General features: G+C 43.3%; 2 protein-coding genes across 2 annotated transcripts in view; both read left to right on the top strand.

The window, feature by feature from the left end:
* Positions 1-203: 203 nt before the first annotated feature.
* On the top strand, positions 204-2,048 carry LOC102409738 (glycerol kinase). Its single transcript, XM_006079642.3, has one exon. The coding sequence runs from the start codon at positions 299-301 to the stop codon at positions 1,958-1,960; it is 1,662 nt and encodes a 553-aa protein (XP_006079704.1). The 5' UTR covers positions 204-298; the 3' UTR covers positions 1,961-2,048.
* Positions 2,049-3,408: 1,360 nt separating this feature from the next.
* The window catches only part of MOGAT1 (monoacylglycerol O-acyltransferase 1), a 35,815-nt gene continuing 23,443 nt past the window's right edge, over positions 3,409-15,780 (top strand). The window contains exon 1 of the mRNA XM_006079643.4: positions 3,409-3,931. Coding sequence (XP_006079705.2) covers positions 3,838-3,931 — 94 coding nt within the window. The 5' untranslated portion in view covers positions 3,409-3,837. The remainder of the gene's footprint in view (positions 3,932-15,780) is intronic.

Raw genomic sequence — 15,780 nt, forward strand, 5'->3', positions numbered from 1 at the left:
ACCCTGGCCTTCATTAACTGACAAATGAGCTAATTTCACAGGGTTGCTTTACGATGCCCTCTGTTTGGTAAAGGGCTTTGCAGAATGTGTTACATGGCGTATACTCAACATTCCCAGTAGCAGTGGTGGGAGGTCCAAAGTCTAGAAGTGGAAGGGGCGGGGCGAGAAGCTTGGTGCAGATAATGCGTTCTGAGGCTGCGCGCCGCTTGGCCCTCTGGGCTCGCCGTCCTCCCCTCCCCCGCCGCCGTCACCTGGGAAACGGGACGCGTTCGCCCGCCCACCGACCGAAGCTAGTTTCATGGCAGCCACGAAGAAAGCAGTTTTGGGGCCGTTGGTGGGAGCAGTGGACCAGGGCACCAGCTCGACGCGCTTTTTGGTTTTCAATTCAAAAACAGCCGAACTACTTAGTCATCATCAAGTGGAAATAAAACAAGAGTTTCCTAAAGAAGGATGGGTGGAACAAGACCCTAAGGAAATCCTGCTGTCCGTGTATGAGTGTATAGAGAAAACGTGTGAGAAACTTGGACAGCTCAATATTGATATTTCCAACATAAAAGCTATTGGTGTCAGTAACCAGAGGGAAACCACTGTAGTCTGGGACAAATTAACTGGAGAACCTCTATACAATGCTGTGGTGTGGCTCGATCTGAGAACCCAGTCTACCGTTGAAAGTCTTAGTAAAAGCATTCCAGTAAATAACAACTTTGTCAAGACCAAGACGGGCCTTCCACTGAGCACTTACTTCAGCGCAGTGAAACTTCGTTGGCTTCTTGACAACGTGAGAAAAGTTCAAAAGGCAGTTGAAGAAGATAGAGCGCTTTTTGGGACCATTGATTCATGGCTTATTTGGAGCTTGACAGGAGGAGCCCATGGAGGTGTCCATTGTACAGATGTAACAAATGCAAGCAGGACGATGCTTTTCAACATTCACTCTTTGGAATGGGATAAAGAGCTCTGTGAGTTTTTTAAAGTTCCAATGAAAATTCTTCCAAATATCCGGAGTTCTTCTGAGATCTATGGCCTAATGAAAGCTGGGTCTTTGGAAGGTGTGCCCATATCGGGGTGTCTGGGGGACCAGTCTGCTGCATTGGTGGGACAACTGTGCTTCCAGGATGGACAAGCCAAAAACACGTATGGAACAGGCTGTTTCTTACTATGCAATACAGGCCATAAGTGTGTATTTTCTGAACATGGCCTTCTGACCACAGTGGCTTACAAGCTCGGCAGAGACAAACCAGTATATTATGCACTAGAAGGTTCGGTAGCTATAGCCGGTGCTGTTGTTCGCTGGCTAAGGGACAATCTTGGAATTATAAAGACCTCGGAGGAAATTGAAAAACTTGCTAAAGAAGTAGGTACCTCTTATGGTTGCTATTTCGTCCCAGCCTTTTCAGGCCTATATGCCCCTTATTGGGAGCCCAGTGCCAGAGGGATCATCTGTGGGCTCACTCAGTTCACCAATAAATGCCATATTGCTTTTGCTGCACTAGAGGCTGTTTGTTTTCAAACCCGAGAAATTCTGGATGCCATGAACCGCGACTGTGGAATTCCACTCAGTCACTTGCAGGTGGATGGAGGGATGACCAACAACAAAATTTTGATGCAACTGCAAGCCGACATCCTGTATATCCCGGTAGTGAAGCCCTCGATGCCGGAAACAACTGCCTTGGGAGCTGCCATGGCAGCAGGGGCCGCAGAAGGGGTCGGCGTGTGGAGTCTCGAGCCTGAGGATTTGTCAGCTGTCACGATGGAGCGGTTTGAACCTCAGATCAACGCCAAGGAGAGCGAAATTCGTTATTCCACATGGAAGAAAGCTGTAATGAAGTCCATGGATTGGGCTACCACTAAGTCTTCAGAAAATGGTGACACTGGAATCTTCAGTAGTCTACCCTTGGGCTTTTTTGTAGTGAGTAGCATGGTAATGTTAATCGGAGCCAGGTACCTCTCAGGTGTGCCATAAATAATACCAACTCCTGGATCCCAAAGATCTTGACCTAAGGAGAGAATTCAGTGATTCTGTCTCTTAATGTGCTGACACTATTCATAGACTCTGATTTTATTTACAAGCCACTTGCTGCATGACCCTCCAAGTAGACCTGTGGCTTGAAATAAAGAAAGTGAGGCCGAAAAAAAAAAAAAGTGATTTCTCAATTAGGAAAAAAAAAAAAAAAACAAACCCAGCAAGTTTTGCATACAAAAAGTCACAAACTACTCCCCTGAACTACTCAGGTGTTGTTGTTTTTATCCAACTTTCTATTAAAATGTTGAAGGAGAAAGGGGCATGGTGGGGGGATTGGTAGTCAACTATGTTGATTTGCCCTGTTCCAAACTCCCTCTAGCAATGACTTGACAGCTACCTCCCACTTGGTGTTGGTCAACTCTACAGTAAGATTTATAAAGAAAATGTAGTGTGTGCTCACAGGATGAGGCACAATCTGTTATTTAGTTGCAAAGTTGTGTCTGACTCTTTTGCAACCCTATGGACTATAGCCCACCAGGCTCTTCTCTCCATGGGATTTCCCAGGCAAGAATACTGGAATGGGTTGCCCTTTCCTTCTCCAGGGGATCTTCCCAATCCAGGGATCCAACCTGTGTCTCCTGTATTGGCCGGCAGATTCTCTACCACTGAGCCACAAGGGAAGCCCGAGGCACAATTTAGAATCACTCCATTTATTTAGCATATCATAAATGGAATCCTTCCGTGGCAAATCTTAGGGTAAAGACTTGAACCCTAAACACAGCCTGCAAGGATCTGATTCGTGGCCACTGTTTTTGCATCATTTCACTACAATCTGCTTGTTCTCTGAGTTCCCATTATATTTGAATGTATGAAGTAAATGAAGTATATTTATATATTTTAGTTTCAGCCACAGGACCTTTGCACATGTGCTTCCCTTTGCTTGAGTTAGATTCACCTTTATAATTAAAGTCAAGGTCACTCCTTCTGAGACTGACGCTCCAGTCTAAGTCCTAGAACCTTCTCATTCATTCACAGTAGGGTTTCACTTTGCAATTACACACCCAATGGTGTGGTTAATTTTTCTTATTTCTCTCCCCGCCCCACCCCCACCCTCCAATCCCAATTTGTACTGAGAGCAGAATTGATGAATGAGCTAGTGTATCCTCAGCGCCCAGATTGGTTCCCGGCAAGAGATAGGTATTTAATAAATGTCCATTGAATGAGTAGGCGAAAGGTTTCCAGGATAGGTGTAGGAATCTGAGACGCAAAGCTAAGGAGTCCCCCAGAGTTTGGGAGTGGTGTGGGGGACACAGACCAATAAACAGATGGGTACCAAGCTCCAGAGAAGCTAACTCTTGCTCCTACCTCCAGCTGGTGGGAGAGCCTAACCCTTCTCCAGCTGCAGACACTTTAGGAGGAAGAGGTGGGTTTAAGAGCGGATGCTGAAGCCGGACGCACAGTAATCGATCTCTGAACAACGGCCAGGGTTCGGTGGAGATCCCCGGGTTTCTAGGCTAATTGCAGGAACCCGAGTTGCCGGGCTTGGGCAGGTTGCCAGCTGACCCCGCTTGCCGACCCTTGTGCCCAGCGTTGCGCTCTCTCTTCGGCGCCCTGGCGAGTCAGCCAATGCGCTCTGGGCGCCGCAGCTGCTCCCGAGTCCCGGCGCTCGTGATTGGCAGCCCCCAGCCTCAGCCCCGGCGGGCCCTCCCACCCAAGACCAAGTCCAGTCCGCGCCCAGTCCCGGGCGGTCGCTGCCTCCTCTGCGCTCGGGAGCCAGGAGCTGGCCCGGGCGGCCGCTCACACCTTGCAGGCGCAGCGGAGCAACGAGATCCCAGGCGACCGCGCTCAGCGCCGCCCTCGCTCGCCACGGCCGGGCCATGAAGGTCGAGTTTGCGCCACTCAACATCCCGCTGGCGCGGCGGCTGCAGACGGCTGCGGTGCTGCATTGGTTGCTGTCCTTCCTGCTGTTCGGTAAGGACGCCTGGCCGTGCAAGATCCAGGCGAAACCGCGCGGTGCTTGGGGCTCCCTCTGCTCCTTTCGGGACCGTCGTTGTTGGAAAGTCCAGGGACGTCCTTAGATCCTCCAGCCCCACTCCCTTTGTAAGCCTAATCTGGCAGGTCACACGGGGCGTGGGTAACTAATTTGGGATTCCCCTCTTTGATTCATCCTTTCACATGAAGCTCGTAGCGAACGACTGATTTCCGACTTAATTTTCCCCAGTGCTGTTTTTAAAAATCGAGGCGTACCTTTACCCCAAGTAAAAGGCCCAGATTTACGGCTCGATGGGTTTTGACACATGTATACATGCAAATGGAACCACGACCCAAGCCAGCTGGAAGACAAGGCACTTAAGCCTCTCGAAGTAGACAAACTCGTTTATTGAATTACGGGTTCGGAAATGGACTCAATGCCCAAGGATCTGAAACCTGATCCCTTCCTTCTCTCCACCCTAAGGACAAATATCTTGGTTAGCTTCTCCGTGTTGAAGGTTTCCGGGATGCGGAAAGGTACCTTGCTGCGGATGCACCATGCACTAGTTGAGCTGGGTGGCCTCTGCCTGTAAACAATTCAACCCCGGAGAATGTTGTCCTAGCCAGCTCTTAAATTAAGCCCAGGTAGGAATGCACAGGAGCCAGTCACTAGATGGGGCAGGGGACTTACCTGTGCGCCTTTCCTCCGGATATTTGTTCTGCTGTTGGAGTAAAGGGGTTGAGGGGGTCAGGGTTAAGGGGGGTGGTACGAGAGCACAGGAATTATTGGGAACCTAACCGCTCAGACAGGACTGAGCGACTAACACACGCAGCCGCTTCAGAAGACTAGTTATTTGTATGCTCGAAGACCATGGGCTGTACACTGGAGGCCACAGTAACAGTGATAACTCATTGCACTGTAGAGGTTTACCGTTTTGAACCGTCTTACATTTTGAGTGTCTTGGATCGATGGTTCTCAACCCAGGCTGCAATTAAAATGACTGGAGAACTTTCTTAAAAAAAATAGGATGCCCATGGTCTCTCCCTAAGAATTTTGAATTCATTTATTTCAGAATGGAACCTGCACACGGGGATTTTTTTTTTTTTTAATAAATTCTCCCGAGTGCAGCTTGAGTTTACTAAAAGAGGAAATTGAAAGCCTTAGCTCATTAAGTCCTCCTAGGCCAGACTGTTGAGACAGCATTATATTTTGTTTTGCTCTTGGTCAAAGTACCATGGAGATAATAGCTACACTTATCAAGGCCTTGGGGTGTGCCAGGTGCTCTCTGCCAACTACAAATGGGCACATGCCGCCTACCTCTACAGTGCTAAGCACCATACACTGTTAACCATGTAATCTTCACCACAGCCCTTTGCGGTAAGGACTGTGCCTTCTTGCACTCATTGTACAGATGAAGGAACCAAAAGGTCGAGTGAATTGTTCATGGGTTAGTAGGTGGCGGAGGAGCTGGGGGCAAACCTGAATACTCTACCCAGACTTCCTGCTTTAACCATTCTGCTGTCCAGTTTAATGTCTTGAACCTGGAGACTGACCTCACTCACCAGTCAGCACATCTCTGATAGCCCGCTGTCTTTTCCTTCCATGGCCCTTGCTGATGCTTATATCTGTGTATGTCTGTGGCTACTTGAGAAAGGTCTGTATTGCCATCCATAGGTAAGCAGAATTTGTCACTCTAAAATATGTTTCTTTGGTTTATTAATTATTTGAAGCTGGTTATTTTCTAAAAAGCACCAAACAATACAAAGACAGACAAAACAAAACACTCTGAAAACCCAGCAGGAGTTACCCTTTTGTAAGTAATATTCACATTTATAAGAGGAATCTCTATTTGTAGTTGTGTGTCCCTTGCTGTAGGAAAGAGGATGACCAAATCTCTAGAAACCTATCAAGTGGAGAAGGGAGGGAAAATGGAGAAGGGAGGCTTATGGTTTGGTTACCTGGTTATCGGTAGGGCTGGGTGAAGATGGAACCATAGGGCGAAAGCATAATTAGGGAGTTTGGGGTGGACATGTACACACTGCTATGTTTAAAATGGACAAGCAACAAGGTCCTACTGTATATAGCACATGGGAGGAACTCTGCTAAGTGTTATGTGGCAGCCTAGATGGGGAGTTTGGGGGAGAATGGATACAAGTGTGTGTATGGCGAAGTCCCTTCGCTGTTCACCTGAAACTCACAACATTGTTAATCAGCTACTCCAATACAAAATACAAAGTTAAAAAAAAAAGTCTGTCAAGCCACTGTAGTCTGACTCAAATTAGGAGTGGTGGGCCATGTCCAATCCACTCACATGTGGTTATGTGGAGCTCTACCACTCACCTTGTGACCTTCAACAATTACTACACCTCCAAGAAGCCAGGTTATCTGTTCTGCAAGATACCTTCAGGATTCCTCTGCTATTTTGGAGGGCTAACTTGTTTCTCAATTATCTGTTGTTGTTCAGTTGCTCAGTTGTGTCCAACTCTTTTCAACCCCATGGATTGCAGCCCTCCAGGCTTCCCTAAACTTAACCATCTCCCAGAGTTTGCTCAAACCCATGTCCATTGAGTCTGTGATGCCATCCAACCATTTCACCCGCTGTCATCTCCTTCTCTTCCTGCCTTCAATCCCATCATCAGGATCTTTTCCAATGAATCAGCTCTTCACATCAGGTGGCCAAAGTATTGTAGCTTCAGCATCCGTCTCTGTATTTCTTCTAAAAGGGAAGTTGGAGCTAAAACCTTGATGAGATTTAGGTGAAACATTTTTGCCAGTCCTATTCCAAGGTGTTGCTGGGTGCTCATGTCACATTATGTCAGACCCATGTAATGTCCAGTTGTCCCATTATTAGTGTCTAAGAGTGGTCAGTGGGTCCAGGTAAGAAGTAATGTGAGGGCTGGTAATTGACATGGGTGCAGATAAAAGTTCCCCATTGACCATTGATCTTTCACCTAGTCTCTGTTAATGATCCTTGACTAAATTAATTTTTATTTGGAACTACAAAATGGTAATTTTCCTATTGTCTCATTCTTTCTTCACATATTAGCTAGAATTTACACCAGGAATAATTTTTCCTATCATCTATGGCCATTGCTTACCCTACAATTCCTTTCTTACAGGGAAGATAAGGATAAACACTTATTTCTTTCCATTTTAATTATTTTAAAGAGTTGTAATATCTCCTTTCAATGGTGACAGAAATTTTATTAACTATGTCTTTTAAAATCTCTAAATGAAGATCTTGGAATACATTTTTCTTTCCACCATCAGGAAATGAGTTTAAACTATTACCAATAGCACTTGAAATATATTTTTTTAAATAGCAAATTGCTTCATTTAGTCATGAAATCAAATACTCTTTCCTTGAGATAAATGTTAAGTGCTTGTTTTTCAATCTTACAACATTGTATTAGTTTTAGGTATACAATGTAATGATTTGATTTCTCTGTTGCAAAATGATTTCCACAAGTTTAGTTAACATCCATTACCACACAGTTACAATTTTATTCTCTTATGATGAGACCTTTAAGATTTACTCTCAGCAACTTTCAGATATACAATATTATTAACTATAGTCACTATGCTATACATTACATCCCCAGAACTTTTGATTTCTAGTTTCGATTTCCATTTTTCTAATGAGAGATGTTGAACATCTTTTCATATTAAGCTATCTGTCTTCTTTGGACAGGGAGGCCTGGTGTGCTGCAGTCCATGGGGTCGCAAAGAGTCGGACATGACTGAGAGACTGAACTGAACTGTCTTCTTTGGAGAAACGTGTGTTTAAGTCTTCTACTCACTTTTTGATCAGGTTGTTTGTTTTTCTGGTATTGAGCTGGATGAGCTACTTGTATATTTTGAAGGTTAATCCTTTGTCAGTTGTTTCATTTGCTATTATTTTCTCCCATTCTGAGGGTTGTCTTTCCCCTTTGTTTATAGTTTCCTTTGCTGTGAAACAGCGTCTAAGTTTAATTAGGCCCCATTTGTTTATTTTTGTTTTTAATTTCTGTTACTCCACAGTTCGTTTGCTCGTTTGTGTCAGACTGTTTGAGACCCCGTGGACTGCGGCATGCCAGGCCTCCCTGTCCGTTGTCAACTCCCAGAGTTTACTCAAACTTATGTCCATTGAGTTGTTGATGCCATCCAACCATCTCATCCTCTGTTGTTCCCTTCCCCTCCTGCCTTCAGTCTTTCCCAGCATCAGGGTTCTTTTCCAGTGAGTCAGTTCTTCACATCAGGTGGCCAAATTATTGGAGCTTCAGCTTCAGCATCAGTCCTTCCAATGAATATTTAGGACTGATTTCCTTCAGGATGGACTGGTTGGATCTCCTTGTGTCCAAGGGACTCTCAAGAGCCTTCCCCAACACCACAGTTCGAAAGCATCAATTCTTCAGCGCTCAGCTTTCTTTATAGGCCAACTCTCACATCCATACATGACCACTGGAAAAACCATAGCCTTGACTAGATGGACCTTTGTTGGCAAAGTAATGTCTCTGCTTTTTAATATGCTGTCTAGGTTGGTCATAACTTTTCTTCAAAGGAACAAGCATCTTTTAATTTCATGTCTGCAGTCACCATCTACAGTAATTTTGGAACCCCTGAAAATAAAGTCAGCCACTATTGCCTCTGTTTCCCCATCTATTTGCCATGAAGTGATGGGACCAGAAGCCATGATCTTTGTTTTCTGAATGAAGAGTTTTAAGCCAACTTTTTCACTCTCCTCTTTCACTTTCATCAAGAGGCTCTTTAGTTCTTCTTTGCTTTCTGCCATAAGTGTCATGTCATCTGCATATCTGAGGTTATTGATATTTCTCCCAGGAATCTTGATTCCCACTTGTGCTTCATCCAGTCCAGCATTTCTCATGATGTGCTGTGCATATAAGTTAAATAAGTATGGTGACAATATACAGCCTTGACATACTCCTTTCCTGATTTGGAATCAGTCTGTTGTTCCATGTCCAGTTCTAACTGTTGGTTCTTGACCTGTATACAGATTTCTCAGGAGGCAGGTCAGGTGGTCTGGTATCTCTTGATCTTGAAGAATTTTCCATAGTTCTGATCCACACAGTCAAGGGCTTTGGCATAGTCAGTAAAGCAGAAGTAGATGTTTTTATGGAACTCTCTTGCTTTTTTGATGAGCCAACAGATGTTGTCAATTTGATCTGTTTCCTCTGCCTTTCTAAATCCAGCTTGAACATCTGGAAGTTATCGGTTCACGCACTGTTGAAGCCTGGCTTGAAGAATTTTGAGCATTATTTTGATAGTGTGTGAGATGAGTGCAATTGATGGACATGAGTCTCAGTGAACTCCGGGAGTTGGTGATGGACAGGGAGGCCTGGCGTGCTGTGATTCATGGGGTCGCAAAGAGTCGGACACGACTGAGCGACTGATCTGATCTGATCTGATCTTGAACATTCTTTGGCATTGCCATTCTTTGGGATTGGAATGAAAACTGACCTTTTCCAGTCCGTGGCCACTGCTGAGTTTTCCAAATTTGCTGGCATTTTGAGTGCAGCACTTTCACAGCATCATCTTTTAGGATTTGAAATAGCTCAACTGGAATTCCATCACCTCCACTAGCTTTGTTTGTAATGATGCTTCCTAAGGTCCGCGTGACTTTGCATTCCAGCATGTCTGGCTCTAGGTGAGTGATCATTCCATCATGGTTATCTAGGTCATGAAGATCTTTTTTGTACAGTTCTTCTGTGTATTCTTGCCACCTCTTCTTAATATCTTCTTCTTCTATTAGGTCCATACCATTTCTGTCCTTTATTGTGCCCATCTTTCCATGAAATGTTCCCTTGGTATCTCTAATTTTCTGAAAGAGATCTCTAGTCTTTCCCATTCTGTTGTTTTCCTCTATTTCTTTGCACTGATCACTGAAGAAGGCTTTCTTATCCCTCCTTGCTCTTCTTTGGAAATCTGCATTCAAATGGATATATCTTTCCTTTTCTCCTTTGCTTTTCTCTTCTTTTCATAGTTATTTGTAAGGCCTCCTCAGACAACCATTTTGCCTTTCTGCATTTCTTTTTCTTGGGGGTGGACTTGATACCTGTCTCCTGTACAATGTCACAAACCTCCATCTATAGTTCTTCAGGCACTCGATCAGATCTAGTCCCTTGAATGTATTTGTCACTTCTACTGTAAAGCAGAGACATTACTTTGTCAACAAAGGTCCATCTAGTCAAGGCTCTGGTTTTTCCAGTGGTCGTGTATGGATGTGAGAGTTGAAGTATAAAGAAAGCTGAGCACCAAAGAATTGATGCTTTTGAACTGTGGTGTTGGAAAAGACTCTTGAGAGTCCCTTGGACTGCAAGGCGATCCAACCAATCCATCCTAAAGGAAATCAGTCCTGAGTGTTCATTGGAAGGACTGATGTTGAAGCCGAAACTCCAATACCTTGGCCACCTAATGCAAAGAGCTGACTCATTTGAAAAGACTCTGATGCTGGGAAAGATTGAGGGCAGGAGGAGAAGGGGATGACAGAGGATAAGATGGTTGGATGGCATCACCAACTCAATGGATATGGGTTTGGGTAGACTCCGGCAGTTGGTGATGGACAGGGAAGCCTGGCGTGCTGCCGTTCATGGGGTTGCAAAGAGTCTGGGCGACTGAACTGAACTGAACTGAATGGTCTAGTGGTTTTCCCTACTTTCTTCAATTTCAGTCTGAATTTGGCAATAAGAAGTTCGTGATCTGAACCACAGTCAGCTCCTGGTCTTGTTTCTGCTGACTGTATAGAGCTTCTTCATCTTTGGCTGCAAAGAATATAATCAGTCTGATCTCGGTATTGACCATCTGGTGATGTCCATGTGTAGAGTCTTCTCTTGTGTTGTTGGAAGAGGGTGTTTGCTATGACCAGTGTGTTCTCTTGGCAAAATTCTGTTAGCCTTTGTCCTGCTTCATTTTGTACTCCATGGCCAAACTTGCCTGTTACTCCAGGTATATCTCTTGACTTCCTGCTTTTGCATTCCAGTCCCCTGTGATGAAAAGACATCTTTTTTTGGTGTTAGTTTGTTGTAGGTCTTCATAGAACCACTTAACTTCAGCATCTTTGGTGTTAGTGGTTGGAATATAGACTTGGATTACTGTGATATTGAATGGTTTGCCTTTATATGGACTGAGATCATTCTGTCATTTTTGAGATTGCACCCAAGTACTGCAGACTCTTGTTTACTATGATGGCTACTCCATTTCTTCTAAGGGATTCTTGACCACAGTAGTAGATATAATGGTCATCTGAATTAAATTCACCCATTTGGGTCCATTTTAGCTCACTGATTCCTAAAATGTCAATGTTCACAATCGCCATCTCCTGTTTGACCACTGCTAATTTACTTTGATTCATGGACCTAACATTCCAGGTTCCTGTGCAATATTGTTCTTTACAGCATCAGACTTTATTTTAATCACCAGTTACACCTACAACTGTGCATTGTTTCTGCTTTGGCTCAGCCTCTTCATTCTTTCTGAAGTTATTTCTCCACTCTTCTCTAGTAGCATATTGGGCACCTACCAACCTGGGGAGTTCATATTTCAGTGTCCCATCTTTTTGCCTCTTCATACTGTTCATGGGGTTCTCAAGGCAAGAATGCTGAAGTGGTTTGCTATTCCCTTCTCCAGTGGACCACGTTTTGTCAGAACTCTCCACCATGACCCGTCTGTCTTGGGGGCCCTACATAGCATGGCTCATAGTTTTATTGAGTTAGATAAGACTGTGATCCATGTGATCAGATTGATTAGTTTTCTGTGATTGTGTCCAAATCCAAAGATGCTGTACTATGACCTGACTGACTCATTTGAAAAGACCCTGATGCTGGGAAAGACTGAAGGCAGGAAGTGAAGGGGACGACAGAGGATGAGATGGTAGGATGGCATCACCAACTCAATGGACATGAGTTTGACTCAACTCCAGGAGTTGGTGATGGACAGGGAGGCCTGGCGTGCTGCAGTCCATGGGGTCTCAATGAGTCGGACACGACTGAGCGACTGAACTGAACTGAACTATGACCTAAGCCAGGGGCCCTATTCATGTTTCACCAGTTGCCCCACTAATGTCTTTTATAGCAAAGGAATCTACATGTATTAAATTACATCATTTTAGTCTCCCTTAATCTGGAAGATTTTGAGGGAGCACGTTTTAATGTTCACTCTAGTGATTTGTACTAGATTCTTGGACTTGCACGAACACTGTTTGCCTCTTCTATCATGGATTATCTTTGTGGTTTTTAGTTTGTAGCTTTACAAATTATTTATGTTTCTTTTGTCCTTCAGCTTGTAAAGCTTTCTGAAATAGTATGAAAATGGGACTGGTTTCAACTCAGTCCTTGTTATAATTTAACTTCATTAGGCAAAGAAACAGTTCCAATAATGAATTCATCTTTAACCAAGAAAAGTGTGAATCCTTATAAGTCGATACTTTTAAAAGGCAGTATGGAGCAGACCCACATATGAGGAATACTAGGCTGCAAAATTCTTCGAGGGGTTCTTAGATTTGTGTTTTAGCATTATCGTCATCCTAAGAATCTCTGGAAGTGAAGTTTTTTTAAAGCAAGCATTTTAAAAATTAGAGGAATGTTAAAATTGCAGTCTTATACTCAGCAGATGGCACTGATTGATGCTTTAAAACACAATGCCTCAGGAATAAAAAAGAAAAGAATGTGATGTGCTAAAGGATTTGCTTGCCTCTGAATTCTCTCCTTTCTCTATACTATGTTAATGGCTAAAATAAGTATAGAAATAGTTTTTATGGGGGCAAATGAAAACTTCTTAGATACAAGTGGAAATGGTACCCATACAAGTTAAATATTTTTAATAATTTCTTAATATTGGTCACTGGTCACTATTTAATGCAAATAAATAAACTTCCACAAGTTTTCACAGTGTTTTTCTGATGAGATTTGTTCATGGTAATTTAATAAAATCATGTTAAAGATGAAAATATTCTTACATAAGTAGACTTATTCTGTTTTGTTTACTTTTTTTCCCTTTAGTGGAATCACTTTATTTAATTTTTAAAAAGAAGTTTTGATTATAAGATAATTCATGCTAGTTATTAGAAAAATTAGAAACCAAAGAAGAACTTTTAGGAAAGACTAGAGAAAGCCCATTTTCTCACCCAGGGATACCTATTGTAAATATTTTCTCATATTCCTTTCCTTTTATTTACCTGTTTTTAAAATTTTTATCAAGGTAATATAAGCACTGGGAAATAAATAAAAAACTGGGTTAAGCTATATGAAACTGGTATTTATAAAGGTCTCAAACAGTTAGTGGTGGCTGATAACTAACATTTATTTGGGATTTTCCTATATGCCACTTTTACCAAACCTGGGTTCAGCTGGTAAGCCAATAATTCAAGAGACAAGTGTCAGTAGAAAGGAAAGATTTTTTAATAAGGAAAGCCAGCCACCTGGGAGAAGATGGATTTGTGTCCAGAGACCAGCTCTGAAGATTGTGCTCAGTCATGATGATTTTTAAAAGGGGAAATGTGGGAAGGGGAAGCATCCCAGTGAATCATCCAGGCAGGAGGTTGAGTTCTACATCACTCTCCATGAGGACAGGCTGGCTGACTCTTCAGATATTATCTTGCCTGTATGATCTGCCTGCAGTATTGCTTGGGGGTAGAGAGCTAGTTATTTTGTTAACCGTATAATTCTTCATTTCCACTTATTTTTATCTAGGGAAAGGATCAACAGGTGAGGCAAAGCATGGTGTGCATTCAGGAGAGCCTAAGTCCAGAGTTAGTTTCAATGGCTTAGTGATCTCATTCCTATAATTAGGTTCTTTTAAGGTTAGAAGGGAACAGAACTGGGCGAATAGGAAAGGGGCAAAACAGCTGCTTTCACCATCATTGTTCTTTTATTATTCTTATTGTTATCCTTTTGTTTATTAAATTTTTTTGGTCGCACTGTGGCAGTGCAGGTGTGGCATCCCAACCACTGGGACAAAGTTGAGAATGGATAGGAGCTGGGAGATAAAGTCAGCATGAGATTAGTGACTCAGCACAAAATAAAGAAGAAAGAGGCAATGCTACTCATTAGAGGAGTAGTAATGGCTGGCATTTTTTGAGCATTTACTCTGTGCCAGGTTTTAAGTCTCTGTGCTCTTCCCCATTCATATCTTTTTGGTTTTATAATTTTTTAAAAAATCTGACACAGAGCATAGACATGTGGGCTTCCCAGGTGGCGCTAGTGGTACCGCCTGCCACTGCACCTGCCAGTGCAGGAGACATAAGAGACACAGGTTCAATCCCTGGGTCAGGACGATCCCCTGGAGGAGGGCATGGAAACCCACTCCAGTATTCTTGCCTGGATAATTTCATGGACAGAGGAGCCTGGTGGGCTACAGTCCATGGGATCACAAAGAGTCAGATATGGCTGAAGCGACTTTGCACGCATGCACAGCATTGACATAAAAAGAAAATGTGTAGCTTAGCTTAATGTATTACTTAAAGGCAAATATTCTTGTCACTATTGCCCAGGTCAAGTTTTATCAGTTCCCGCTTCATCTATTTGAGTCTACGTCATTAGGTGCACAGATAATTAGAATTGCTCTGCCATGAAATGTTGCAAGAAGTAGGTGAGCTAAGGCACAGAGTGTCTTCTCTTTTATTTCTATCTCTGGCGATAGAGTTCCTGAAAATGAAGTTTCTCAGTGGAATGTGCCCTTTGCATGGGCATATGATGAATAACTGCTCAATCAAGGTGAACACTTGTAGTAGGAACTCTTCTTTATCCATCTTGTCAACGACAGTTCCTCCACATTGGGGGTGCAGTGGGGTGGTGGGGTAGGGTCATGGGCTTTGACAATGGACCTTGAATTTAGACGGGTCAGCCACTTACAATTCGTGTGTCTTGAGCAATTCACTTAACCTCCTGAAGCTGCAATTTTCCCTACTGTAAAAAGTACATTAGCTCAATGTTATGTAATAACCTAAAAAGGAAAAGCATTTGAAAAAGAATAGACACAAGTATTGGGCTTCCTAGGTGGTGCTAGTGGCAAAGAACCTGCCTGCCAGTGTGGGAGACATAAGAGATGAGGGGTCAATCCCTGGGTTGGGAAGATCCCCTGAAGGAGGAAGTGGCGACTCACTCCAGTATTCTTGTCTGGAGAATTGCATGGACAGAGGAGCCTGGTGGGCTGTGGTCCGTAGCACATGACTGAAGCAGCTTAGCAAGCACGCACAAGCATGCAGACATGGATACGTATGACTGAATCACTTTGCTATACATCTGAAACTAATACAACATTGTTAATCAGCTATATGCGAAAATAAAAAGCTAAAACATGTATCTCATTTCTAAATTATACCCTTTTGTGAAAAATTACTTTCTAGACTTTTAAAAAACAAAATAAAGAAATTGAAGCCCAGGAAAAAAAGGAAAAAACGACATTAGGAATGTTCCGGCTGCTTCTATGATGTTGTGGCTATATGAGGATTAAACTTGAAAATCTTTTGGTGAAGCCCACAATACAGAAGTTGCCATATACTATACATCCAAGAAATGTTAAGTTATACTATACATTGCTGTCTTGTTATATTGTCTCAGTTGAACTGAGGCTCAGTTAAACATACTTTGAAAATATTAGATCCTCCTACCTTGGGCCACCTAATGCAAAGAACCGACTCATTGGAAAAGACCCTGATGCTGGGAAAGATTGAGGGCAAGAGGAGAAGGGGGCAACAGAGGATGAGATGGTTAGATAGCATCACTGACTCAATGGACATGAATTTGAACAAACTCTGGGAGATAGCGGAGGACAGAGGAGTCTGGCATGCTGCAGTCCATGGGGTCGCAAAGAGTCGGATACAACTTAGCAACTGAACAACAACAACACCTTGAAC

The sequence above is a fragment of the Bubalus bubalis genome, chromosome 2 (assembly GCF_019923935.1).
Source record: "Bubalus bubalis isolate 160015118507 breed Murrah chromosome 2, NDDB_SH_1, whole genome shotgun sequence".
NCBI lineage: Eukaryota > Metazoa > Chordata > Mammalia > Artiodactyla > Bovidae > Bubalus > Bubalus bubalis.

What these genes read in the sequence shown, in the direction of transcription:
- LOC102409738 (XM_006079642.3), top strand. Translation starts at nt 299, where the DNA reads ATGGCAGCCACGAAGAAAGCAGTTTTGGGGCCGTTGGTGGGAGCAGTG.